Source organism: Necator americanus, chromosome X (assembly GCF_031761385.1).
Source record: "Necator americanus strain Aroian chromosome X, whole genome shotgun sequence".
Classification (NCBI taxonomy): domain Eukaryota; kingdom Metazoa; phylum Nematoda; class Chromadorea; order Rhabditida; family Ancylostomatidae; genus Necator; species Necator americanus.
In genome coordinates this window covers 1,122,879-1,135,347 of record NC_087376.1, presented here as the reverse complement: position 1 = coordinate 1,135,347, position 12,469 = coordinate 1,122,879, and the positions used below count along the sequence as shown (strand labels likewise).

At 41.2% G+C, this 12,469-nt stretch overlaps 4 protein-coding genes across 6 annotated transcripts; 2 read left to right on the top strand and 2 right to left on the bottom strand.

Annotated features, from left to right (window-relative positions):
• Positions 1 to 3,337, bottom strand: RB195_021151 (uncharacterized protein; the record flags this gene model as incomplete). 2 transcript variants are annotated; one of them, XM_064207748.1, is made up of 17 exons in its annotated part: positions 1 to 122; positions 188 to 287; positions 347 to 445; positions 499 to 599; positions 653 to 760; positions 816 to 891; positions 1,086 to 1,215; positions 1,275 to 1,395; positions 1,450 to 1,564; positions 1,649 to 1,753; positions 1,837 to 1,941; positions 2,013 to 2,147; positions 2,199 to 2,312; positions 2,378 to 2,497; positions 2,618 to 2,685; positions 2,967 to 2,984; positions 3,292 to 3,337. In XM_064207748.1, 17 exons carry the CDS (start codon positions 3,335 to 3,337, stop codon positions 1 to 3), a joined length of 1,683 nt encoding a protein of 560 aa, XP_064063629.1. The 2 variants fall into 2 exon arrangements, with proteins under 2 accessions (XP_064063629.1, XP_013293118.2); XM_013437664.2 differs by lacking the exons at positions 2,967 to 2,984; positions 3,292 to 3,337 and having other exon boundaries at positions 2,618 to 2,674.
• Positions 3,338 to 4,540: 1,203 nt separating this feature from the next.
• RB195_021150 (uncharacterized protein) lies at positions 4,541 to 6,742 on the top strand (the record flags this gene model as incomplete). Of its 2 annotated transcripts, XM_064207746.1 has the most annotated exons (8): positions 4,541 to 4,755; positions 4,832 to 4,941; positions 5,011 to 5,114; positions 5,707 to 5,859; positions 5,911 to 6,102; positions 6,203 to 6,340; positions 6,401 to 6,503; positions 6,561 to 6,742. In XM_064207746.1, the coding sequence occupies 8 exons, from the start codon at positions 4,541 to 4,543 to the stop codon at positions 6,740 to 6,742; spliced, it is 1,197 nt and encodes a 398-aa protein (XP_064063627.1). The 2 variants fall into 2 exon arrangements, with proteins under 2 accessions (XP_064063627.1, XP_064063628.1); XM_064207747.1 differs by lacking the exon at positions 4,541 to 4,755 and having other exon boundaries at positions 4,833 to 4,941.
• Positions 6,743 to 7,095: 353 nt separating this feature from the next.
• Positions 7,096 to 7,353, top strand: RB195_021149 (uncharacterized protein; the record flags this gene model as incomplete). The annotated part of the gene is made up of 2 exons (XM_064207745.1): positions 7,096 to 7,123; positions 7,181 to 7,353. The coding sequence occupies 2 exons, from the start codon at positions 7,096 to 7,098 to the stop codon at positions 7,351 to 7,353; spliced, it is 201 nt and encodes a 66-aa protein (XP_064063626.1).
• Positions 7,354 to 8,091: 738 nt separating this feature from the next.
• Positions 8,092 to 10,838, bottom strand: RB195_021148 (uncharacterized protein; the record flags this gene model as incomplete). Its single annotated transcript, XM_064207744.1, has 11 exons — positions 8,092 to 8,191; positions 8,534 to 8,642; positions 8,701 to 8,806; positions 8,860 to 8,979; positions 9,102 to 9,207; positions 9,709 to 9,845; positions 10,036 to 10,147; positions 10,353 to 10,443; positions 10,507 to 10,574; positions 10,628 to 10,704; positions 10,809 to 10,838. 11 exons carry the CDS (start codon positions 10,836 to 10,838, stop codon positions 8,092 to 8,094), a joined length of 1,056 nt encoding a protein of 351 aa, XP_064063625.1.
• Between the last annotated feature and the right edge of the window lie 1,631 nt (positions 10,839 to 12,469).

The following is a 12,469-nucleotide window of genomic DNA, read 5'->3' as shown; positions in this document are numbered from 1 at the left end:
TTAAAGAGGGATATTTCCATGTTTCCTCCACGGGTTCGTTAGCTTCTTCGTCTCGAGTAGGCTGAGATCCTCGCAGATTCTGCGACGAGTCGTATGGGGTTCGATGATGTCGTCGACGAAGCCTGCAGTGGTGAAACTCACAGATAACAATCGTTCTAGATAAAGTGACCAAAAAAGTCTTACTTACCACGAACAGCAGCTGGGAACGGGTTGCTAAATAGGTCAATGTACTCTTCCTCATGCTTAGCTACCTCCTTTGATCCACGGAATAGGATAGAAACGGCGCCCTATAAAGAGATTACTGGAAGATTGAAGAACTTCTACTTCCGCTCAACAGGAAAAATACCTTCGCTCCCATAACAGCGACCTCTGCGGTGGGCCAGGCGTAGTTGACGTCTCCTCGGAGATGTTTGGACGACATTACATCGTAGGCTCCACCGAATGCCTAAAAATTCTCCGAACGAATACTTAGATGGAGCTCCCCACTGAAACAGTTACCTTTCTGGTGATAACTGTGATTTTGGGCACAGTTGCTTCAGCGTAGGCATATAGAAGCTTGGCTCCATGACGAATAATACCACCATACTCCTGAGCGGTACCTGGAGGAGGAACAGATAGAAACGCTCCGGCTAGTCGTAACAATTCTTCTTACCGGGAAGGAATCCAGGCACATCAACAAGCGTGACGAGTGGGATGTTGAACGCATCACAGAACCGAACGAAGCGGGCTCCCTTTACGGACGAATTGATATCAAGACAACCTAGAACGCACAAGATTATCCACGTCTAAGAAACCGTGCTCCTAATGTCACATACCGGCAGCAAACTTCGGGTTATTTCCAACGACTCCGACAGTGCGACCATTCATGCGACCAAATCCAACAACTATATTCTGTAACTCCAAGAATTACTGCTGGAATTATGTATGGTAAATTTCTAGAGCTCATGACTGAGGAGGTGAAAATGCTCTAGCGTGCACAGTAGCTTTCAATAAACTATCAACCCTCCTCCCATCCCTTATAAAGGCTAGCCTTATAACACGTGAAGAGAACTAATGCAAACGGTTGTAATTGTTTTTAAACTAACTTTTGCGTAATCCGGCATGATTTCAAAGAAATCCCCTTCATCAACCAAAGCAGTGACCACGTCTTTCATATTGTATGCAGCGGTACTCTCCAATGGAACCACAGTGTCAAGCGATGGGACATCACGATCCCTAATGTTTGAATTTTGTTTTTTTCATGGTCATAATTAGGAAAAAACCACCTCACTCACCATGGATCATCACAAGCGCGAATCGGTGAGGGATCCTTGTTTGAGAGTGGCAAGTAGTTCATCAGTTCACGCATGCTCATCAGAGCATCCACATCATTTTCGAAAGCACCGACAGCCACACCTGGATGACTCTTGCGTTAACCTCATCGTCATATAATAAGAAAAGCACACTCACCAGATGTAACAGTATGAGTCTTTGCTCCACCAAGTTCTTCTTGAGTAACTTCTTCGTTAGTAACAGCCTTTACAACGTCAGGTCCAGTAATGAAGAGGTAGCTTGTGTCACGAACCTGTAAAACATGATGAACTATTCATCCATAGTTCCTCAGGAAAGAAGAGAAATATTCCATAGGAGACGAGTTCCGTAGACATACCATAAATGTGAAATCAGTGATAGCCGGAGAGTATACGGCACCTCCAGCACATGGTCCCATAATAAGGGAGATCTGGGGTATAACGCCAGATGCCATCACATTTGCCTAAACGTATAAAGCTGGTATATAGAAATACACATAGCATGTATATGCGCATGTACATATATAGAAATGCATGTTGTATGTACCTGGAAAATGTCAGCATAACCGGCAAGAGATTCGACTCCTTCCTGGATACGTGCACCTCCTGAGTCGTTGAGGCCAATGACGGGTGCTCCAACAAGCATAGCTTCCTACACATCATCAAGTTCGGTAAATGTGTAAGTTACGGTCTGCTTCAGTATCAATTATGTCATCTACTCACCCTCATGATCTTGCAAATCTTCTTCGCATGGATTGACGACAAAGAACCTCCAAAAACTGTGAAATCTTGCGAAAACACGTACACATTACGACCGTTGATATGGCCGCGACCGGTGACCACAGAATCTCCAGGATACTGCAAACTTGTTCCATCAATCCGGTTATGATTTCACATATGTCTCCTTACCCTCTGCTTCTGCATGTCGAAATCGGTACAGGTATGTTCAGCAAACATGTCGTATTCACGGAATGTACCCTTATCCAGAAGTAAATCGATCCGCTCACGTGCACTCAACTTACCCTGTAGCCAAGAGATTTTACTTTGTTCATAAATTCTTATCTCAGCCTTATTGAAAAATGACGAACTCGAGCATGTTGGGTGTCTATCCTCTTTTGGCCCCCACCGAGTAGAGCTTTGGCACGAGTCTCCTTTATGTGCTCCGCCACTTTGATGGTGTGCGCGATCGTACTCTGCATACGAACGGCCTAAAAGTACGTGAGTACAGCTACAGTAGAAGAAGTGCTGTCTTCGATTCATACGATCACTACAACATAACTTCTACAGAGCTTAAAGCACACTCTGTTATTTAGAGAATAAGAATTCACCTTGAGGACTCCATTGACGTTGGTGAGCAGCGGGTAAGCGATCCTTGAGATACTCATGATCAAATTACCTGGAACACAGCTCGTCATGGTGTGACAATGAATGAACAATGACTATGTTACAGTGGTGATAGATTTTAAAGCAATGCAAGTCACCGAAAAAAAAATGAGGACAACAACAGAAGCGTGTGGCGTGTTACAGTTTCTAAATACTGAGTCGCATATTTCAAAAGGTATCACAGTTCTTTGACTCGAAACATGCGTCAGTGAGATGTCGGAAGGACGCGAATGTCATCGCGCAAACATGCTAGCATCACAAAGTGTAAAATGCATTTCGGCAAAAATAACCAACCGACTGGAGATGACGGTCCTCGTTTAATTCAAGATCGAAACAATGATGTAGGGAAATTCAGTCCCTACCTTTCGGTCTATAATTACTGGAAGAGGAAGAAAAAACACGGAGGCGATGTGTCTTATCAAAACGTCCAATGTCAAAGCACTAAAGAGCGGAGAAATGAAGTGCAATGTTCTCAGCCAAGGCAATCCTCAACCAAAGCAAACATTTCAAAAAACAAAGCGACTCTACTATGCAAATGAAGAAATGGGATAAGAAGTGAATGGATGTACTCGAATAGTCGCGTTAGAACGCTTAGGAAGTTGTAAAGTAAGTAAATAACCAGGATGCGCGTTCTGATCCATCATATTCTTAAGGTGGTTCGGCATAAATTACTTAAACAATAATGCTAGGTACGGAGTGCTGGTACAAATATGCTTAGTCGTGGTCGACAGGCGTACCGCAGCAGTACAGGAGGACATGAATGCTTATCTGTAAGCGAGCAGTGTTGGCAATGAGGTGAATTCTATGTGAAGTGACAGCGACAGTGACATGAATGATCGATCCAACAGTGAGCGATAAAGGCCGTTGACAAGCAGGTATGTACAAAATACCAACAGCTAAAGGAAATAGGAAAAAAAATGTTCTCATTTAAAATTCACAGATATCAACTGATACAGATGATTACGACTATAAGTACTTCAACTACTTGAATCACTCAATAAGATGAACATATGAGGACATCGAAGGTCCACCATTATTATGGTTGAATCCTACACCTTGCAGAATCCTTGACAAAATCAAGTGATACGAAAGAGGTAAGTGATGAGGATTTGTTGCTAGAGCACTGACTTTTGCATGAGAAACGAACAGATTGAACACAAAGGAGCGTGAGAAATGATAGAGAGGACGACCTAAGAATTCTAATGACACGATCATGACCGAAATCAAACCGACATGAAGGATTTGGAGGTTTAATGTTTGTCACTTCATATTACCAAAATATCGTTACAATGTTACTCGTTGCAACAAAATTTTAATGCGAATTAAGGGGAAGGCGTCCGTGGGGAGATGGAGACTGGAGGTATTACGGCAGACAAAAAATAATAAGGCGATTTACTTTTTTATTCACATTCAGAATAATCTTTTGGTGTCAGAAAACGACGGGAAGTACAAACGAATCGTGTATGCCAGCCAAGGTGCGCTGTTCTCTCGCGCCGTCACCCTACCTCTTCTAACCTCGCTTTTCACTCAACAGCCGCCTCTCAATCGTAAAACTCCTCCTATCATCTGCTGCTATAATCAGCAACAAGCCTAAACATGCTGCCAACAGAATATTCGGATATTTTCATCATAAATGGCAAAACGGTAATAACGAGGCATCGATATTGTTATGGAGGGAAGTCTCGTATGAGTCATACAATGAGAGCGCGAGTTTCGCAAGCGTTTCGTATATAAGAGGGGGTTCAGCAATAGCAGCGCCACTGGCGCTTGTCAATATGAACAACACATCGTTACTGAGTAGTTCTAACTTCCCTATACGTATTTTTATCCCTTAACTATTTGTGCCGACTGGATTTTGGCTCATCATTATGTGTACACTAATAGGCAAAGCTACAGGTAAATCTCTCCGCTTACCAGCCAAGGAAAATCGATGCCTCGGCTGTGTCAATATAAGAGAAACGAAAACACGCGTTTCTGACATACATAAATATGGTGGATGGAGAAATTTTGGACGCATTCCCTGGGAATCCTGCAAACGCTGCTCTCCACCGTTCACTTTCACAATTGAGCAACTTATTCTTTTGTTCGTCGTGCTCCTTTATAACAATGAGAACTTATTTCTATACGTAAACCTTTCTTACCTTATCAACTTCTTACAGGATGAGTTGCGAAAAAATTGGAGATTCGTTCAAGTCCACTGTTTCCGAACCGTGTGACTACAATCATGCTCTACTAGTCGGCGAAAAGATCTGGGTATTCGGGAAGAAATGTAAGTTTATTGAGATATTCTAGTCTACTAATTCCACTAAACTTAGCTGATGAAGAAGGCTTATTTCAGTTGTCAGTCAACCGACATTCAACTGGGGACACAATGTAGCATTTGCTGGAACCTACGGAGTAGCTTTCAACACAACTACCAACAAATGGGAGGAACCGCACACAGTATATCTACTCCTCTTATCCAACAAAAACAGAACTGGTTACTAGCAAAAATTCTCGAGAACGGGACCTGTACCACTGTTTCGATATGTGCTGATAACGGGAGGTCTCTGCGATTGATTGTTTTGCAAAGCTGCGAGTAATTTTATGGAAGCTACAACGTGCACCGAGAGGAGAAGGAGTTGTAATGAATTGAATTGTTAAATATCAAGTAGCGACTTGTTTGGAAGAAAGAATGGTGGGAGGGGAATGAAGGTCAGTGTTATCGTCGCGCGCGCTGTGACCTCTTACGAAAATCAATAATCAGAGTCGATCACATATTCCTAGCGCTGTCGAGGTTTGCCCAAACTCATTGCTTCGACATCGCGATGACAGCAGTTATCAGCGTCAAACGTTGAGACACTGTACAAACTAATTCCGTTCATTGATGTTGGTGTAATGTGTTCAAATCGTTGAATCGGAGGACACTTCAGTAAGTGTACTTTCAAGTAAATAGTGTTGGAGCTGATGGCTGTGCAGTTGATTTTGTTTCGAAATAATTCTGCAGTTTGTGTGCACGGAGAGGGATAGCATGACTTTGAATCCTAATTTTCAGTTCTCACCGCTCTCAAATGAAGAGAACCTTAGCGAGGCAATGTTTGTCTTCAATGGAGCAGTTCATATGCTCCTTTTCACCGCATTCGGCAAACTTTCTATGGTATCTCTTCATGAGTGGACTGGAAGTTCCTTCAAGCCAGTAGAGCTTCAGGTAGGTACTCCGAATAGATCTGCAGATCATGGTGACACGAGTTTATTTTAGAGCTTTGCCGCTATTCCCACTTCGGACAGCTCAAGCAGGGTCACGTTAGTGGTTGCCGACGGTGCAGACGACAAAACGAAATATTTGATAAGTACTGTGGATCATCAGATGAGAGTAGCCCGCTTGACTTCATCTGGTAGCGGTGCTACTGTAGAACACCTTTTCGATATCCCCCCTGAGCAGGGTATAGGGGTTAGTTTCTTGTTCATCTTCGTTAGTGTATGGTTACGGCAAATAATCACCTGCATTTGTTTCTCGTCTAGAAAAGTATGCGCATTTTTTTTTGTTTTAGCTTTCACAAGCTACGTCAGGTGTTGTAGCTGGAAAGAGACTGCTAGTCTGTTTCGGAACGCATGGATGTGGATTCCGATGGGAAAATGGACGCATCATTGCTTGTGATCTGGAGAATAAAACGTGCGAAACACTGGATGTATGTTGATTTTACCACCCGTACTTTAGAGTATTCTTATAGCGTGCTTACTTCTTTCAGATCAATACCGACTCTGCTCCTCATTGGGGTTTCAATGGAGCTATCGGCTATGGTTTTATGCCATCGGGATCATGGGTTCATGCTTGCGGAAGTGTGCCCCAAGGTAATTCAACGAAAAACTGAAGACATCACATTGTAGCAAAATTTGTATTCATTTTAGGAATGACTGGAAGTAGATATGATGGAAGTATCTGGGAACTGAACAATTTGGATTCTACACCTTCGTGGAAGCAACTTAGCAGTGGTTTCTCTTCTGATATGGAAGGTGAAGTTGTGGTGGATACGAAACATGGAGTCGTTTACAGTGTTGGAAAAACCCAGATTGGAAAGGCAAAGATCTAGTGGGAACTGCTATTTTGTTCATATATGCATATTATTCTCACTAATGTTGTAAATGATTACAAGCGCACTTTGAATCGTTGTGATAGACGTTCCTTTAGAGTTCTAAGCTCTGTAATAAGTTTTTTTCCTTCTGGGTTAAATGGTTACCACATAATTTGAATAAATGTGTCACATTGTTTCTTTTTTATTGTGTTCAGATGGGAGATGCACTAAGGCTCATGAATACTGAGCAGATTGGTGAACAATATGTAGCTATTTCTACTACCTCACTGAAAACTTATTTCGAAAGTTCGAGGATGTTGTAGGCTTGAGGAAAAATGTCATTCTCTGAGATTTAGGAACACGGAGCAACGATGAGGAACTGGTACACCGGTCTTAGAGGTGTTCTGCACTGTAACTAATGGAAGGTGTTAATAGATTAACTTTTATTATGCTTAGCACTTGACCGAGTACTTCGGCGCGACGCTTCTGTCCCGTTTAATGTGCAACTTTACGTCATGAAGGCCTGGTCTGCAGAATACACAGATGCATTCGAGAAGGTCCTCACTAGGCAGCAGGTTGTTTTTTTTCACTCCGATTATGTGGATAGAACAGCTGCTCATATCCGCTGAATGCATAATTGAACAGCTCTAAATAACAATTTGATTAGGCATTCATTCTGTTCGTATACCATATTCTGTACGTATTCAGTAAAAATGCTTAATATATCCCGAAATTTCACCAGACGTTTCCTGCATTTTCGTTTCTTGATCTCTGCGCTCAAACAACAGGTGCCATTGTGTGTAATTTCAAGCGGCTTTGATAAGTCCAGACGTTCTGAGCTTTGTATTCGTCTAACAGGCGATCTCAAGTTAAAGATATCTTCTAGTTCAGTTTATGAAAATATGCTCGCCATGAAATATATAGAGATTGTTTACATCGAGGTCTGTTTTTCGATTCCTGCATATAATTGTGTACAAAGCTCTCACAGCTGGCAAACATTGAAAGCTAAAAGCAAGATGCAGGGCCAGTATTTCAGTGTCTCTATACTCATTAACGTCTATTTGCAAACAAAAACTGCATTCGATGACATCTGATCGTTGTGTTGACGACAGCATCTGCATTTCTTTGGTGAGCACACTGACAAAAAACATTTAGAACGGCTAGAATATACGATTTATCGTCACCAACAAGTAATGTTCTCCTAAAACAATCAAAAATTTCGAAAATTCTTCTGTGAATTATCAGTCTTCTCTGTAGTTTATAGAAATATCACTGAGCAAATACTAATATGATTCCGATCGAGTTAATATTCATGGCGAGAGACCAATTGTAAACCTCTAAGATCTTTTTAAGATTATTCATGAGGATCACGTTCGAAAGATAGTATTGATCGAGGGCGAAGATGTTGGAGAACGTCCCTCAGTATAATCATGAAGATTGAGAATAGATTTCCGACGAGGACCATGCCTGAAAGTATTAGACAATAAGCAATGCTTTATTGCATGCATGAAAGCTTTCAGTTCTGCCTAAATGAATAGATTCCGGCACCTCTGACGGTATAAAAAAAAACAATAGTTTTCCTCAAGCTTTGTGCACTAAGCTCCTAACGCAGCTCTTTTTTCTTCTGCGATATTTGCTGCATTAGAAACATTGTCATACAATAATTTTTCTATAGAAACAGTAAAAAATAGCCAGCACAGTTGTTAGAGATACACAGGACACAGAACAATGTCCTCATGTCGTCCTTTTGTTATTGAAATGAATCAAATAATCACATAAAATAGCAACACGTGAATAAAACGAACTTACCTCTTGTCTGATAACCTTTCCAATCGGTCCCATTCTTCTTGGTACGTCTCAAATAACTTCCTTGGATCGCGTCCGTACATTTCTTTTTTCTCTTTGAACTTTTTCGGCACTTAAATTGGATTGCAATGAGAAGTTTTGAGTACACCTAACCGCCGCCAAAAACTAACCTCGTTCTTCGGGACTGACAGATCGAGAATGAGTATGAGAGTTGTTTGAGGAAGTACCTTCAGGTTCTGCGAGAATAATTGGTATTACAGGAGAGGGCTCCACATGCTAAAAGTAGGGTTTATGAGCTTCGGAATGTTCAGATGAATAATTGGGATTACCCTGATATCCTCAAGAGCAGCTGGAGGTTCCGTTATTATTATATGGGGTTCTTCTATTTCTTCATCGCTGACCTGTTCAGGCACTTCTATCCGACAAACTTCTGCTGGTGGAGAGAACACCTGGAAAAACTGAGTATAACAGAGGGGGGGGGGGGGGGGGGCGACTCTCGGATTTATAAGAGACACCACCACCAACAGCGCTACGATTATAACTTTTAAACAATTATAGCAGTGAAGAGAACCTGTTCAGTGATTGGAGGTGAATACATCGGCATTTCGTTAGATAGTGTATGAAAAACAGGATTTTTGATGACTAGGTCAGGATTGTTGTGAGTATTAGGAGGTGACCTGAAAAGGATGTCAAATTCTGGACTGGATTCTGAATGAACCTTCTTAAAAATGCGCGATATATCCACATCGCTCATCGGTAATTGGGTATGATAGAGTTGAATTTAAGAAAAAGAGAGTTTTAGGCATTATTTGGAATTTCCGATCTGTTGAGACGTACAGTTTCGTCACCAATAAACAAAAACACACCAATATTGAGAGTATTTGTGAATCTAAAAGGATGGGAAAGGTATCCAGTGAGCCATGCGCATCTCCTAGGATTTCGATAATTTCATACTTGGTGTCCTTCAGAAGCTTTCATAACGAGTATGAAAGCATAATTTTTGCAAAATTTGCCGCTGTGTAAACCATCGCTTCAAATTGAATAACAAAAAAGTGATCAACAATTAGTCACAACTATTAGTAGCGGAATTATATATTCGTATTGATTTGTAATCGATATTCTACTGAAAAAAGTCTTTAGAAGAAACAGGAAAATCAGTTTCTTAAAAGTAAACTTACCGGAGCGAAAGGAATGGACTTCCCTCAGAAGAACTCTGTTCGCTTGGTTGCTTATCTGGAGACATTGAAGGATGTGTGACCGATTCACGACTCCGTTCTGGTTCCTCATTAGTATCGTCGGGTGGTTCACGACCTTCCTGTACAATTAAGTAAATATATAGAAGAAAGTCATCACAGGTGTGATGTACTATAAATATGACTTTGAAATTGGACTGGAGCCTTTCGAGAGAGAGGGAGAGAAAAAAGAGATCCATATGGCCAGAAAACAAACATTGCTCTTATAGATTTTGCTTTAACTATTCTAAAAATAATGAGATGCTTGGAAACCTGGATGGCAATGGTCCGCTCCACAACGTTCTCCAGATCTAACGCGTCGATCATTCCTGGTTCAACTCCACATTTCTTCCCAACAGCATGCAATAAATCTCGAACTTTCAACCTGAGAAAATGAAAGTTTCTCAGGTTGTAGGTCATATGAAAGTTTGAGAATAATAACAAAATCGTGAATACATGGTTAGAGATCAAGTAGACTGTAAGGAATGGTAATGCATTCAAAACACTTCCCTATATACTTCTACAAGGAAAAAATTGTTTAGCCAGATATGTAATTAGTCAAGAACAATTCAATTGCACGAAGGACTCACGTCTTTCCTCCAAACCATATCTTGGTTGAGGCTGCATTCTTCATCTTTTTTCCCAAATAGTGAAGTTTTTTCATGTATTCAGAACCCACATCTGCAAAGAGCAACAATGAGAACAAGGACAGGAAGCTGGCTGGATGGATAACATTAGCAATACCTATAGCTATAGTAGTAATTGCCAGTCCTAGACACACATATAGGAATGTAATGGGTAAAAATGCAACCCTAGAAAAGAAAAAAGTTGGTTCGCGAAAAGAACGGTCATTGTGATCGCGAACCTTGTAGGGACAAGTTGTCCAAAATCGATTGCAGTAAGGCACAAAAAGTTGAAATAAAGCCCGTTGAAAAAATCTATCTGAAAGTTTAGGATCACATTAATAAATCCTTCAAGAAAAAAAAACAAACAGCAAGGTCCCTTCATTTTAAGCACCGATAGATTAGCATAAAAGCAGTACGTACTCGACTAGTAAGTCTAAGTTTTGGAAACATGTCTGAGACGTAGAGATAAGAAATCCAAATGTTGAAAATGGGTCCTCTTTTGGCTGCTTCCCAAGGTACAGTCGGAGTAAGGTGGCCTTATAAAATGAGCAGTCGAAATAAAAGTGAGCGAAAATGAGTTCCATACGGGACGAATTCCATGTCATCCGAATACTGAGTACGTTGGAAATATCACAAACTTAGCATTCAAAATGTAGATCACCCGGAAGAAGTTCCATTCGGGTCAGTAAATCTTGATCTACGTGCCGCAATCCATGGTGTGACATATTGAGCGATTCCGTTGCAGATATTTTCGTTGCAAGACACGACACAGCAGTCTGGCACGACAACACTGGTCGTCCCGAGCACAGTTCTGTTGTGATGCACCACCGTAAGTCAGGTATTTGTATTTGTTTGTATTTTTACAAGGAATCGGACAGCAGAAACCGAATTATTCGATCGCAGCCGTTTATGCAATTGCACCTCGCTTCTGGTCATTTTGACTCGGTTGTAACTGCTTTCGTTGTTTCAGAGGAGTAGGCTCGGAGAAAGTTAAGAAGTGAATTTTATACGGTGCTTCACGAACATTTTACCATAAAACAGCTGAGGAGAATGACACAAGAAACTGTAATAAAAGGAGGAAACAAAGATTTTTCGGATTTAAAAATAATTGAGTGATGGAACTGGAAGATGAATTTTTTTTAGATTTTTATCTTGCGGCTAACGACGATTTGTTCAGGTAGCTACATAGCTTCCAATGTCTTTTCTCCTTTCTCTCTCTAATTTTCCTTTCGTAGTTCCATTTGTTCTTGCATTGATTTCCTTATTTCTGAGTCACCTCTGCCTCACTTGTCTCAGGACTATTGTGCTCTTTTTCCTTCTCAGAAATGGTTTCGGTTCTCATTTCTTCTTTTATACATGCAGTATGCCTTATCCCTTATCTCTCACGTTTCGTTTTTTGCTTCATTCATGTTTGTTTCATTTTCGTGTATCACTTTGTTCCTATTCATCTGTTCTTGTTTTTGTTTCCGCCTTTCCTACTCCTTCTTTTTAAACTTTCTCTCCTTCCTTCACTCTGTCTTTACTTTCCAGCCTGTGAGTGCTTTGCTCCTAGTTAGTAAATGCGTTGTGCATGATAATCGACACAGAGTCACAACAGGAATATATGACAAGATCACGGAAGCTAAAGGAACTCAATTCACATAGAAAAACAGTGGAACTTTCTCAAGTGAAAGTAGAGACTCTCCTCCAGTATCCTTCCTAAATTAGAGATGGTATAGTCGGGTCAAAACGACATGAAGCACGGTGCATTTGCGTACACGCTCGAAACGGCGCTGTGGAGGAAGCAGTTGGAACCGAGGTGGAACCATCGCAAACTACAGCGAACGATGGTGCCAGCAAGGGTCCCAGTACGCTCCTAACCGCTACGCTCCACTGCACCGCCTCGAGAAAAGCCGCGTACGCAATTGCACCGTTCTTCATGTCGTTTTGACATTACTATAACTATTCTGCAAGATATCCTGAATTAAATTGCTCCAAATTTGGAACCAGATGATGAAAAAGGTACGAAAGAAAATTTTAGCGGTCCATGGCAAAACCTATGCTGCGTCCTCAGACTTGTTTGAAATCGCAAGTCGTAAAAT